The following is a 15,123-nucleotide window of genomic DNA, read 5'->3' as shown; positions in this document are numbered from 1 at the left end:
GCCTTTCGAGAGCATTGCATTTTTTTCTTTGAAGAAATATCAATAATATAGCCTTGGGCACTTCTGAGGCGCGGGTATGGACCAGGTTCAGCTCTCAGAGAACTTTACTATACGCTCCCTGCCCAGCAACAAAAACTTAGTGAGTAGCTGGTTAAGAAATCCATAAACTGGGCTTAGGCAGTTATTTGCTGATTAATTATCCATACAGGGTAAAATTTATAAATTCATGTTGGAGCTTTGTGTCTCTCAGCTTGTTGGATTTCATTTGCCCCCGACTGGCCAAAACTGATTAATGCAGCTTTACGTCTTAAACTGATTATTTGGCAATGCGTGCTGTTTGTGCAGCTATCATGAGGCTTATTTCTGCTGCTATTAAGGTCATTTTTCCTCTTAAAGAGGGTTCATGATGCCGGTTGTGCTCTGACTCTATTCAGCAAATGTATTTCTGAATGTGTGTGTAATGTTTCTGTTTGTGAGCCAACCTGAATACCAAAATTGATCAAAGAAATCCTGCTCAGAGGTTTCCATACATGCCCGTGGATGCAGGCAGATTGGGGATAGCTGGGCTGCATCCACATGTCTGGACTGGGCGACAACAGATGAAAGAGGCAGGCATTTTTAAAAAACACTGTTTTTATTGCTGTTATAATGTGTCTAATGTATAATCCTTTACAGAACACAAAACGTTTTTGCTTTTCACATTTTGCTACAAGTTCACAATTTCTTCTCCTGTTACCTTTATCACTATTTACATTTTGAAAAGTTTTCTGAGCGACTTATTTGAATAAACTGGTCAGTGATCGTCTGATATGACGAGTCAAATACATGTGGTGATGTGTATCTTTATTTATGATTACGTGTGTGTTTAGTAGAAGTGCAAGTATAATTTTCACTATGTAGTCTGTCAACCAAAAAAAAATGCACTCCAGGTAGAAAGTCTTTCTCTGGCATTTAATTCTTGCAACTTTTTGTCTACTTGTCCTTTTCTCGCAGGTTTATCAAACAGGTGATAACAGTGTTGACTTTCCTCAGACCACACGTCCCTCTTACCTACAGCACCCTCATTCTGCTCCAGCACTCTTCTCATTCTGCACAAATCAAAGTAAAGCTGGGGAAATATTCAAATAGTTTTGCCATACAATTAGAGAAGGTGGTTCCTTGTGTACGTAAGGGAAACGTGTTTCTATAATCGAAGTGATTCTGAAATTCTGACCAGTTCTCCAGTAGGTGTGTTTTCACGCCTGTCAGTCAGTGCCATTGGTGTACTGGGAAAGCTTATTCTCCAAGTCACAGATTCTCTTCTCCTGAGACAAAACTGTGGCCTTCAGATTCTGAATCTCCTCCAACAACCTCTCAAGCAACTGAGGCTGGACAGGAGAAGAGTGGAGAAAAGGAAAAAAGGGAAACAGGAGGAGAAAGGAAAAAAGACAGTGACAGGGGAGGGGAAAATTAAGGGTAAAGAAAAAGAGGAAAAACAGGTCAAGGACAGCGAGCATCTAAGGAAAATAAACCAAAACAAAGAAGGGAGCTTTGGGGGGAAAAGTCGTGGGCAGGTACAAATAGAGGAGAGATAAACAGAAAGTGTCAAACAGAGAGACAGATGTTCTCATTCAGATTACGGGCTGCAAAGCTTAAGAAAGTCATAATATTGGATTAATATTATGTGATTTATTAAATGTAGCGTAACAAACTTTATGTGACTTTATGAGGTAATAAAACAACACAACTTACCGGCAGACTGTTGGTGTCCAAAGTGGACATGCTGCGTCGGGTGGTGGGTCTGGAGTCCAGCACGTTCTTCTTCGCCACTTTGAGCTCTCGGCTCTTCGGCGGAACATAGCCGTCCCTCAGCGACACCAGAATTGGATCTTCATCACGCCCGTCCAGCCACTCCTCAGGCTCCATGGCGGGCTCAGGCCCTGCTGTGTCCGGGTACAGGTCGTCCTGGAAGAGGTCCGACTGTGCAAGAAGAAACAGATGTGGTTTTGTTTTGTAGCGTTCACTCAAAATCTGTCTATTTCTCTGTCTTTTCTTAAGGGGTAAGTGAAGGAGAGATTCAAAGATTAAAAAGTAAAAAAATAATTGAATAATTTCAAGTCCGGTGGTGGAAATAAAAAAGAAAGAGCCTTTACTTGAGTAAAAGTAGAAAGGCCACACCATAAAACTTCTCCATTACAAGTAGTGGTGGATTAATCTATAGGAAGTACGATTTACAGACTGGTCATACTAGTACTTACTTTTCTGGGCACTGTCATTGTGATGGGCTCACACTTCTTGTCAAGGAGCTTGAATAACCTGAGAGGACAATAAAGAGACGAGACAGATGAGAGGAGGAACCCATCAGTTGTACTTTTATTACACATCTGTCTATCAGTTTGTAGTTTACAATTGTAGGCATAAAGTAAGATGATATCGTGCACTCTGCGATCATCGTCAGATTTGTCCTCAAAACAGCTGGATCTGAGCTTCATATCCACCCACAAGCAACATCTGCAGGCATCACATCCTGTCCAACAAATGCTGTAAAGCTGTATTCTGGTGTAATCAGTGTCTCACCTAGCGATCTCACATTTGCTGACATCCACACCTCTCTTGGGCATGAAGCCCATCCCTCTCTGGGGCTCCTTACTGCTGAAGGTGTTGAGGTAGTGGACGTACGGCGGCTCATCTGTGATCTCAAAGTAACGGATACTGCTGTCCCCCTTCACAAACACAGAAAACAACCATGAAACATGTCAGTAACCCATATGACAGTGTCGTTGTCAAGCCTGGAGTTATAATGGATCTGATGAATCACTAAACCAGTGTGTCTGTACCTTTCCACAGAGGTAGACCATGTTCGCGTCTGCATCATAATATGGTAACAACACTCCATTACTTGTGTCCAGCTCCAAGAGTGCAATAGGTTCCTCAAAGTTTGTCTGAGGAGAGTAAAAAACGATGGAGAAAGCTCAGCAGTGCGCATGTATTGTTCTACATCTTTAATATTCGTGAGCAGCACGTGATATTTAAATAGTTTCTTACAGGGTCCCAGAGTCCGAGCTCTCTCTGGCTCATCCTGGTGAACCCTGTGGTGAAGATGTTTCCGTCTCTGGTGAAGATGGCTCTCATTGGCCGGATCCCCTCATGTGGAGCCAGACGTTCCTGTTGGTCAGCGAGGAACAAGAGCTAGTTCCTTAGATTCTTCAGTTAGATTATTTCTCCTAGAATATACTCTGAAATAATTGTTTGAGAGCTCAGATAGTGGTGTTATTGTAGAATTCATTATACTGTGAGGCATACAGTATATTTATTAGTATTTTCTACTCACTCACCGCAACCACCTCCCGCTTGCGGGGGTCGCACACGCGCAGACGTCGGTCCTTACAGGTGGTGCAAAACAAGCTGCCGTTTCGGTTCCAGCTGATGCTGTAGATGAGGTCCGGATGGTCGTCCATGGAGATGAGGGGCTCGCCGGTGCCCACGTTCCAGATTATGACCAGGTTATCACTGCCTGCAGGGAGAGCAAACGATGAGCATCTGAATGTACACAGACTCACAAGTCAAAAGACCAGAATGCTTTGAAGGAGACTAGGATGTGTGAGTGTGTCCTACCCGCAGTGAGTAGTATGTTGCGTGCGGTGGGGTGCCAGGTGACGATGCCGACACGTTTGGAGTGTCCCTCCAGGACCACGACGGGGTCGGTGATGGGGCGGGTCAGTGAGTGATCTGGGATCTGCCACACCTGGAGAGAAGAGGGGTGAAGGAAAATCAGAGCAGCCCATGTACGTTACACAAGAAGTGTTATCTGTCTTATTATTGTTCTTATAGTACTTGTACTACAGTAGTTGAAGTATAATCCATTTCACCAATGTAATCCTCCTGGTGACAAATAAGACTGCAATTTGGTTTTGTTTTGCTCGCCTTGAAAAGATTTGATTAAGGAACACATCTAAAGTGTTTGAAGAAATAGAAAACAAATACTTGGATACTGTATCAGAGTATTTTTACCTCCTTCACTCCAGGCCCACATCTTTAATTTTCCATTAAACTCAGCACACTGCAATGATTCACAGTGCAGCGGAGTCATTATAATTGGTTTCCAAATTTACCGGCAGTGACTGCTGTATCAGCCAGCGACACCCACCCACTACTTTCCACACCTGTGTTCGACTCCAGAAGGCTACTTAATAAACTTGTCCAATGAGTGGAGAAAGCTGTTGCTCTCAAAACTGTGATCAACAGCACGTACATTGAAAATATAATAGCATGTGTACATTTTTAACATTTCTCATTAATGTCACTAAATGTTCCAGCAGTTTGTTGGAATGCGGCCTTTTCAGTTACATAAGCCGGTGATTGATTGATCCACATATGCCCGAGAAGACGGACACAAATACACACACACACACACATGCTCCTCACACACACACACAGACTGTAATGAGCCTGTTCAGATGACACAATGATCACTCTCTGTGCACTGAAGAGAATGACATCACAGTTATGGCCTCTCTGCTCCACGCCGGTAACACTGCCAAAACTGGACAGCTGCAACTGTCTGTCTGTGAGCTGGGCATCAATAAAGCACACACACACACACACACACACACACACACACACACACACACACACAAAGGCAAACACACCATGCTCAAACAGCATCCGAGCAGCTGTTGCCATCAGAGAAGCTGCGATTCAATCATTCGATCGCACAAAGATTCCTGCGACGTCGCTGTGAACAAGTGTGGGCGAATGTGACAACTGCGCTCAGGAGCAAACACATGCTGAGTCAACAGACGTGTTGTCATCACACAAACAAAAATGTTAGCACTGACACATGCTGACACACGAGACACATCTGTGAACACACACAACTATGTAAAGTGTCATGTATTTTATCTCTTAGGCCGACAATAGTTGAAAAGATAAAATGTAATCATAAAATACAACATTATTTATCAGTGCAGCTTAATTTTGTAGTTTTATGATTATGAAAGAAGTAAATTAATTGGGCAAAAGATTTAAAGATAAGGAAAATAACATCCCCAATCCAGATCACCAAGGAGTTGTCACAGTTAAGTGACGCACGTGTCCTTATTTGTGTCAGTGGAGCAGCTCATCACTCACTTACCTCACAGACACCGAACCTGGTTCTCATTTCCTGCTTCGTGTCGTAACTCATCACTGTCATGAGCATTTTCTACTGATACTTTCTTCAGTAACATAATTTAATGTTAAATTTAAATTTTTAAGTAAAATCGGGTGCTTATAAAGGCAGAATGTGAGGAAATTAAAAATTGAATTAATAAAGGGGGGTTATATAGCAGGTCCTAGATGCCATAAGGGGATTTTACAATCAGTTCACTTGTCATTCAGCTTCACAAATTAAAGTGTAAATTATAGTTTTTATTATTATTAGTTTTTAAGTAACAATAGTTCAACCATCTGTAGTCACCTCCTGCAGTCCAGGCCTCACAGTGACCCCTGCTGACCGAACTCAGTCATGAGCTTCAGGGCCACAGATCGCTGCAGTACTGAAGCTTCTGATGTCTGTCTTTACTTCGACACTCAATAACAACAGTACAGTTTGTTTAAAGGTGCACTCTGTAGTTTAAGGGAAGAAATTTTAATAAGGAGAGAAAGATCTGCACTGACTGATTTTTTTTTATTATGCATAAACAAACTGACCTTAAAGGACAACACAGTTTCAAACTGTTTTACTTTGTTTATATGTGGCGGACCCTGCCACCTTTCTAGCTTTAAACAGTGTTCTGGGGACCTTATCTTCCTCTGAGAACAACTTGTTTATTCAGTTATTGAAACAACTACATAGTGCCCCTTTAAGATAGAACTACTACAAGGTTTGTTTGTTATCTCCTACCTATGCTGCAACATGTGCATCTATTAAAACATTTTAAATATTTCACTTCCCATCATATTTAAATTCAGACTACACTGTCACCCCTAACTTGCTATTAGGTTTTGTCCAAGTAAAAGGAACCGCAGATTTATAATCACCAGACTGATGATGATTATCAAAACTTTTCTCCATATCCTGTGAGTACATATCATACTGTCCATGTGCAGCCTCCAGGATGTTTTCTGGTCTGATAGAAGGACACTGAATGCATATCAAAACACTTAAAGAGGCTCTATGCAACAATTTATAGCAATTAACATGTATTAATCACTTTTTTATTGGCAATGTGAGTGTATTGTAACGTGGCGTGAAACACGAGACCTTCCCCGTCTCCCTCGGTTGTCTATACAAGCCTGTGGACCATTTGTTGAAGTTGGACTGTGGATTTCTTTGTGAAGGACTCTGGATGTGACTTTATGTCCGTTCTCGAGGGCCTCGTCTCAGTGCCCCAGTCTGCTCCGCTAACAGAGAGCTACAGCAGCTAACGTTAGCGTAGAAATGTAGTCCGCTGACATAAACTAACCACTGGTCTCCAGCACAACACAGAAGTTGCACAGACCCCCTTTAATGTAGGCACAGCTATGTGTCATTGAGCAGAGACATGAGAGTCAGGAGAACACGTCATATTGTAAAAAAAAACAAAAACATCCCACTGTGCCCAACATTTCCACTTTTATATACACACACACAAACAGGGACAGGTTGGAGCAGCAGGATTAGCAGCTGCGTTACAATGACGAGGCTGGTTGCAGACAACAGACAACAGAATAAGGCGAGCGGACTGATGAAGAGACAGAGATGAGGTGGAACAGGTGGGTGGACAGGGAGACGGACGGACAGACAGACAGGTAGACACAGCAATACCTCGTCTGAGTCACTTCACCCATCCAATAAGCAGGCAGACGTGATGAAGGCTCAGGCTGTGATGACCTCCATGACTGCTATCTGAGTCACCCAACAACAAACTCCTCCACATGCATTTGCAACTTCTCTCTCCCACCCACATCTTTTTGTCTGCACACACACTCAAATACGTATATGGCATATAAACACACACACACACACACACACACACACACACACACACACACACACACACACACACACAATCTCATTACCATTGCAGTACAGTCCTCTGAGCAGCTGGCCAGGATGTTGTCGTCATGAGGACACCAGTCGATATCGAGGACGGGCCCAGAGTGGCCGATCACCAGCGGGTAGTTTTTGTCCACACGACCTGACTGCAACACACGGCAGCAGTGACACACAGTTAGGACGTAGAAAATGGAGTTTAAAAGAGTAGCAAGCACCGATTTGTAGTTGGGACGCTGTGTTAAACATGAATAAAAACATATCAAACATATTGTGTTCAACAAAACAAAAGGTTTACGAAGTGTTCCCAACATCCTTTATACAATTGCGCGTTTCACAAAGCGGTGAACCTTGCCCCATAATTGCTTGGATGCCCCTTTCATACCCAGTCATGATACTATCACCTGTCACCAATGAACCTGTTCACCTGTGGGATGTTCCAAACAGGTGTTTTTAGAGCGTTCACAACTTTCCCAGTCTTTTGTTGCTCCTGTCCCATCTTGTATCAAACATGTAAGCAGATATTTTTTTTGTTTTAAACAGTGCTCCAACTTTTTTGGAGTCAGGGATGTAGATAAAAAGCAGGCTAAAAGTGAAATGTTATTTATATTTTAAAGTTTCATTGCAATGTGAAACGGGTCCAAACAGTAGTTGACTAAAAATTCTCACGGTTCATTTAATCTGAGTATTTTAAGGACTAGTTGTGCAAATGGACCTTGGGGAAAGACAAGTTCTCTCAACTGCTGCTTCCAAGATCAAGAATTAACTTTCAAACTAAATTTTAAAGCCAACATGAACAACATGGCGTAAAAGAGCAATATCTTAACAACCCTGTGGTGAGATTATTGGCCCAAACTACAGCCGTACATGTTTAAACGGCCATTGAAATGCTGTTGAAAGAACAACGGATTTATCCTATCAGTAGGTTGCGTGGCAAAAAGTTGCTGTTTGAACCATACTGACCCTCCACTTCTTGCCCCTTGTGCTTTTAGAGGGCAAGAGATATAAACTAAAAAAGAAGTGTTGATAATTACATTTTGACACATGGTCCCCTCTATAAGTGAGACTGTTTTTGGGACCCTGAAGAAGTTGCCCACTTTGGCCACTTGGCAATCCAGCCTTAGAAACCTCTTAGTTCAATATAGTAAGACAGATACCAATGTGAATGTTCTGGTTGGCTCGAGTCTCACAGTTACAGGCTCTATAATAGAAACAGGTCATCCAGTGTTACTACTCTGAGTTTGCAGAATTTGACAACCAACAGTCAGAGTTTCGTCTGAAACGATCTCTGATATAAACAAGGGGTGTCAGTGAAGATCCTCAACATGGATCCAAAAAAGAAACCCCTCAGCTTCATGGTGGACTTCCAGGAAACAGACATAACCAGACATTTTAATATGACACAAACTAAAATCATTATGCTCTTTCTAGGTTATTCCATGTTCCCCTGTTCCAACCATGTGAACATGTGTATCAACTTCTGAGATATCACTCCCTCCACACACACACACACACACACACACACACACACACACACACACCCCTAGAGAGGTGTATTTATAGCTGAGTGACGAGGCGTTGAAAGGGGAGTTTTTCTTGTGGCCTGTTGGGGACCCGGAGGGGGGGGATGGAGGATGGAGAGCACGTTGGTGTGTATTAATAGCACGTCTGTGACTCCAGTACATAATCACATCCATTTCCCCGTGTCTCCAAAACACTGTACGTTACTCATCCAGCTCCTTGTCAGTAATTACCACTGCTGGCATGCTGATGAATCTGAGCAGGGATGAACTCGCTACAAACATGACATTTCTAAATTATAATTGTTCAGCTCAGAAAATGAAAGAGTGTTTATTGCTCTCTTTATTGTCCTATAATAACACGACGATAATTCAATTAAATTAATTTTTTGAAAAATGTTCACATTTTTCCAACTCAATTCGATTTTGGTAATGCTGCACTGTGATTGGTGGTTGGTATTAGCAGCCCGGCTCATGTGAAACCTGCTGAGTGAAGGCATCTCACAGGTCAACTAAAATGCTGCAGACGTGGCTGCAACTGCTGTGGCTACAGCAGTTGCAACAAACTGGACAGACAAGGAAACTGCCAACGAAAATGAATAATTTCACACATAACAACTGAAAACTTTACTGCAGTATTATTGAAATCACTTTTGTGATTAAATATGTATTTTGAACTTTAGTTTTTTTCATTATTTGTGACAATTAAACAGTGTTGTGACAATACACCTTATAATTTCATATTATATTTATATTATTTATTTCTGATTGGTCAGCTCACACAAGCCTGAGCCTCTAACAACAACAGAGCAGCTGTGCTAAATCAATTTTCGCGAGCCAAAGTAGCCGCTAGGTATAAATTATGCGAATGTGTGACATGATGATGTAGTGTGATGTCATAAAGTCACATAATTAAAGGCGGAACCACTGACGAGGCGTTTCAGGAACAGTGTTCTCTGCGGGAGAGAGGAGCTTCTCTTGGTGCTGACTGTGACCTATTTAACTTTCAAGATCGAACAGGTCTCCTTTGATATATTACATTATATTTGTTGGTATAAATCAATGTATGCCTGTTCCATCTATTTATTTTAGCCTTTAAAATCGATAAAATGTAATAAACAATCAAAGTAATCGATTTCACTTAGAAAGACCGGATTAGCCGGTTTAGTTTTGTCTTTCTGATGTGCATCGTTTATTTTAAGACGATGTTGTTATCCTCACGAGGCTCCACACCAGAACGTCAGATCTGTCTCAACCTGTTGCTTTTTCTGTCACCGTATGTCTGCTTTAGCAATTATGGAGTCCTTCCCCCAAGCCTTCCCGAACATATACCCTCTGCTATTAGAGGGAAGAGCATACTCGAATCAGACTATTATACTACTTCAAACAGCCTTAAAACTGCACCGTCACACTGCTGATACCAAGACTTGGCACGGTTTTCTGAATTACATTAACCTTATAGGCCCGTCCTCTGAGGATTTGACCCCAGCTGTCTGCCAAAGTCTTTGGGCGTCCTTTTCTTCACCACTACAGCCTGCCGATTCTTTCACACAACATCGATTGTGTTATAGCTGCTTATAGCTAAACATCACAAAGCATTTAGTTACTGAGACGAGCTTTTAAAGTCAAGAAATCTAAAGCCACCTCTGTGTGCATCTATAATATTGATACACAATAATCGTTCGTAATAATCAATAATAAACGATACACACTGATACAGAGGTTTGATTTATCTGCCTTCCATGACAATGACGAGCTCAACAATAAAGCCACCTGGTGAACACTCTTTCAACATACTGACAATGTGAAAAAATTAAAATCAGCATTTGGTCTCATCCTCATTGGCAGATTGACACGGACACTGAACTCATGGACACTCTCTCATGTTTCGACTTGGTGGCTTTACTGACCTTAGAGAGGGGCAGGACCAGGAACGCTCCTCCTCCGCTGGACTCAACGATGACCGCCAGGAACTTTGGGTTGACGGCGCAGAAGGAGCTGTCCCACGTCACCTTGGAAACCCGGATGTCATCGTAACCCTGCTCCGCCTTGACGTTCTGGCCAAAGACGTGGCGAAACTTGCTCTGCCGCACGATGCTGCGACTCATGGCTGCGGCGAGGAGAGGAAGATGGGAGGATGTAAAGATGAGGAGACGTGAGATAGGAGAGGATGAACAGAAAGTGATGGAGTAAATAGCGGAGGAGGGAAGGAGAAGAGGGATGAAAAGATGGGAGGGACGGAAACAAAAAGATGAGAGGTGGTAAAAAGTTGGGAAATTGATGGTCAAGAAATAAAAAAAGACATGCATTTCTTTTACAAAAAAAATGGCGATCTATAAAAGAGTCTGAGCAGATCGCATCCCTACAATGACAAAGAAATTTAATAGAAAAAGCAACCTAATGAGTGCTGTCTGAGGCAACAAACCTGAACTGTCTGTACATCCAATGCTTTATGTCTCTTTACGGCACTGTACAGTCTGTCATTGTCTTTGTCATTGAGGCAGATTGTTGAACGGTGTTTATAAATGTTTTCTTGCTTAACAGTAACAGCATCTGTTGCTTTGAGCAGCTTTCTCCTGTGTTTTCTGTCATCTGTCTTCAGGTTTGAAGATGAATCAGTAGCTCTATGGTGCTGTCAAGCTCCGTATTTTGAAAAAGGACAGCACAGTTTGCTTTTGTTTGATATTTTCTTCAATCGGGTAAAGAGCAACATAAAACAGATGAAAGATTCTGGCTGACATGCCAGCAAGGACTGAATTTATTTTGTTTTCTGCTTCACTCGTGATGAGGCCGCTGACTGACAGAGGCCTAATGTCCATTCACGCTGCATATCCATCAATGCGCTTGGAAACCTTTTTTACTCAGTCAGCTTCTTTGTGTGAGTGATGGGGTCAAAGTCAAGGTTTTCTTCTGTGCTCTTTCAATTAGAAACATGTGAGGTCATGTACTTCCATGGACCAATCAGAATTGTAGGACAGCTGATGACACGTTACTGTCACTATCAATCGAATCTGATCAAACCAAACCAGCACAGGGTGTTAAAAGTGTTGCAATATATAGACATTTTAGTTTAAAACATTAAAAAACTAAATTAATCGTAAACAGAATGTAAAGAAATAACAATTTTGATGTTATGTCAAAGACGTCTATGTATTGTGTCGCAGTTAGCATGCAAACAAGCTAGCCACAGCCCAGCCTGTCTCATAATACCACTTTGTAGTCCATCAGTATAGCTCAGACCTCTGGAGGAGGCGGGCACTGACTGGTGTCCGACCTCGCTCTCGTTTCCCTGCATGAACACACCTTGTCTTTGTCATCCCAGGAGTGAGAGTCCGGGTCAGAGCTGTTGTAAATCACCTCCATACTGTCATCAAACTTGCCTCTGTCGGTCTCAGTGGCTGTGTTTCGTTCCAGTCCGGTTTCTAGGCCTGATGGCAGCCTCCTGGTGGTTTAAAAGCTCCTGTGCAAGCAGTGAAAACACCACCAACTCTCCGCCATTGCCCCGATCTCCAGGTCTAGACCGCTAGCTCCACAGCTAACTAAGCTGACCAGCTAACAGCAGTTACAGTTAGCAGCAGTTAGCGGTTACTCAGCTGATATACTGCCCTCTGCTGGTTTGGAGTATAAACTCAACAGGTGGCTTATTCTTAAATATTGCACCTTTAAACTCTTACACAATAACACCTAAAGATTGTATTGTTTAAATATCGTGCTGTCATTTTTTATACTGTTTCTTTGTTTGTTGCTGTCCAGTTTTCAGTGGCTTTAAACATCCGTTGGCTTTTCTCTGATTAATGAAGTCTGTAATGTGTTTTTAGGCTGTTTGTTGACTGACATTTCGCTGTTCTGCGGCTGTCCCAGGCACCGGGCCAGAGGGGCCGTAATCCTCCGAAACACAGGAGATATTCTATAACAGTGCCTGCCATCAGTGCAGATATTAATAGTTGATTGTCCCACCAAACACTATGTGACAGCCAAGCATCAAAGACAAACACTAAGACGCAGAGAGCAGATAAAAGCCTCGGAGAACTTAAGATATGACACATGCAGTCCCAGAGTGTAGCACGGCAGTTACATTCAGTCACACTCATGTGATACAACCCCTGTGAGAATATGTAGTTTGAAACTTATCTAACATACACTCTCAGACTGTGCTGGCTTACATAAGGCAAAAACTAAAAACCCACATCTAGAAGTAGGCCTGCACCAGTCCCCAAAGACGCCTGATGAATGCAGAAGTTCTTCCTCTTGTTTAGTGGATGACCATGAACTCAAACTGTCTTTTTTACAAATAAAATAAAACATAAAGTCCTGCTGTCATCACTCTCACACGTGGAATATTCTACATTTAACCCCAAACTGAACCTAAGGACTGTGGGATACACGACTCGACCAGGCTGATGAGAGGACAGAAGCGCCGTCGTCGTTCCTGGAAGCTCTCTGTTATCAAGAGATTTACATTCCAGTGACCACTTCAGGCGGGACAGCTGTGGGGCATTTCAGGGCAAACACAACATCACACATGCTATATTCTGATTTTGCAACTGTGTCAGAGATGGTTTGATAGTATTATTAATGTAATTACATGTTTTTCCATCCTAGGAGTCAAGACAAGAGACAAAGGAAGAAGAAGAAGCTGTCTTTCTGCCACCACAGCACGAATCAAAACTACCTCTGCCTTACTTGTCTTATCTTAATGGTTTAAAGCCCTTATATTTCTCATTTCCCATGCCTTATCATCTGATTTGAACATTAAAATACCTTGATCATGGGTTGCTTTTAAAGGATAAGTTCACCCAAAAATCAAAATTCAACCATCTACCCCACCGTTATGCTGATGGAAAGTCATAGGGCTGTTAGAGCCATTTTATGTTATTTTTTTCAGTTATTTTTTACGTTTTGAAACAAGTCCCCATCTACTTCAGTCTTTTAGGTAAGTGCTGCAATGCTGTTTTGCTGTGAAGCTCCAGAAATGTTCTGTTGAAAATAAAACTTGACCCGACTCTCCATCGGCTTGAGGGTGAGCAGATAATGACTGAATTGTCATTTTTGGTTGAACTCCCGACCGATGTCAGGACAGCAGAATCACTCGCCATCTTCCGCAAAACACTCAAGACTCACTCGCTTCACCTCAACCCCACATAGCATGACTCCCAGGGGCGTGTTGGTGTTTACACGGCTTGCACAGGAGGTTTGGACCGAGGTTTTCAGGCACAGGGCTACTTCAGTAGATATCTCAACAACACAGTACATAGACGTCTTTAACATACCGTCAAAACTGTTGTGTCTTCTCATTCTGTTGATAATTTTGGTGAATTTTTATTATTTTATTTTTTGCAACTTTAAAGTTGACATGAATTGTTTACTATCTCAAACAGCGGCCTTATTGAAATGGAATAAGGGGGATTTGAACAGAGAAGATCTTTCAACAATCTAAGAAGTTGTATATTTTGGGAAACCGGTAATATTTTCAATATTAATGAGGTAATAATACAAAATCAGAAATATTAATATTTTCCATAACTGAATAAACAAGCTGTTCTCAGAGGAAAATAAGGTTTGAAGAAGGAAAGGTGGCAGGGTCCGCCACCTATAAACAAAGTAAAATGGTGTGAAATCATGTTGTCCTTAAAGGTCAGTTTGTTTATTCGGTCAGGAAAACAAAGAGAGCTTGTTTTCTGTTTGTTTGTTTGTTTGTTTGTTTGTTTGTGCATATAAAAAAAACAGTCAGTGACGATCTTTCTCTTCTGATTAAAATGTCTTCCCCAAAACTACATAGTGCGCCTTTAAAAAAGTTAAACGTTGGAAAAAAATCTCGGGCACGCTCCTTTAACTCTGCCTCAGGTTAATGAGAGAGCCCTCCTCTGTGGCGCATGGCGCGGCTCTGGAGAGTCGAGACAGAGCGAAAGAATGACACTGCCACTTTCCTAATATAGACATGACAAACTGCGCTGTCCCACCCGGGCCGGCCGCTCCTCCCACCCGCCGGCCTGATCCTAAATAGTCCCAGAATGAAGGCGACGCACTCTGTGGCGCTTCATCGCTAATGTACGTAAATTTAACCGGCCAGTGCGCACGGCCCGCACAAACACACATAAACGCACACAAACACGGGGGACATGGGCTGCGAGGGGGGCGCAGGGGGTGTGAACGAGGGAGGGAGGGAGGGAGCGTCCACTGTGCAACGTGCTTTTATAGGTAGCCCACAGCTGCCATGCACGACCCAAGAAAAGTGCACAATCACACTGACTGTACTGACTCGCTTTCCAAAGGTGAGGACGCGCTCGCTCCTCTCCAGCAGTGCAGCAGACGAGCTGACGCACCCCCTCACCTCACTGCAGCACCGACACTGACACACATATTAGGAAAAGACAGTCCACAAGACGGCTCACCTCAGGTTTTGGGGAGACCCCTCTTCCCTGGACAGCTCTCACGGTGTCTGTTGTATGTCCTCCGCCTCCTGCTCCTCCTCCCTCTGCTGCTTTTATTCCTTTTTAAATGATACTCCCCGTGGTGCGTTTTCCTGGAGTCGGTGCGGACTTTGCTGAGGAGACGCACTGGACAACTGCGTGACGCTCCTCGGCAGGGAAAGAGAGAGGGGAAGAGTAC

The 15,123-nt window shown here is 42.8% G+C and overlaps 1 protein-coding gene across 1 annotated transcript; it reads right to left on the bottom strand.

Moving 5' to 3' along the window:
* Positions 1 to 371: 371 nt before the first annotated feature.
* On the bottom strand, positions 372 to 15,123 carry coro6 (coronin 6). Its single transcript, XM_084374053.1, has 11 exons — positions 14,907 to 15,123; positions 10,425 to 10,624; positions 7,021 to 7,143; positions 3,595 to 3,724; positions 3,315 to 3,493; positions 3,025 to 3,144; positions 2,817 to 2,921; positions 2,557 to 2,702; positions 2,238 to 2,295; positions 1,732 to 1,959; positions 372 to 1,367 (listed from the first exon to the last, which is right to left on the bottom strand). The coding sequence occupies exons 2-11, from the start codon at positions 10,620 to 10,622 to the stop codon at positions 1,245 to 1,247; spliced, it is 1,410 nt and encodes a 469-aa protein (XP_084230179.1). The 5' UTR covers positions 10,623 to 10,624; positions 14,907 to 15,123; the 3' UTR covers positions 372 to 1,244.

The sequence above is a fragment of the Pagrus pagrus genome (assembly GCF_965226575.1).
Source record: "Pagrus pagrus genome assembly, chromosome: 14".
NCBI lineage: Eukaryota > Metazoa > Chordata > Actinopteri > Spariformes > Sparidae > Pagrus > Pagrus pagrus.
The sequence above is the reverse complement of the archived record's forward strand: the minus strand, read 5'-3'. Positions and strand labels throughout refer to the sequence as shown.

Bases quoted from the DNA above. Each gene is read 5' to 3' on its own strand.
- coro6 (XM_084374053.1), bottom strand. From the start codon at position 10,622: ATGAGTCGCAGCATCGTGCGGCAGAGCAAGTTTCGCCACGTCTTTGGC. The intron at 3,494-3,594 runs GTAGGACACACT...CTCTCCCTGCAG, and splicing joins CAACATACTACTCACTGCGG to GCAGTGATAACCTGGTCATA. The intron at 1,368-1,731 runs GTAAGTTGTGTT...TCTCCTGTCCAG, and splicing joins TGGACACCAACAGTCTGCCG to CCTCAGTTGCTTGAGAGGTT.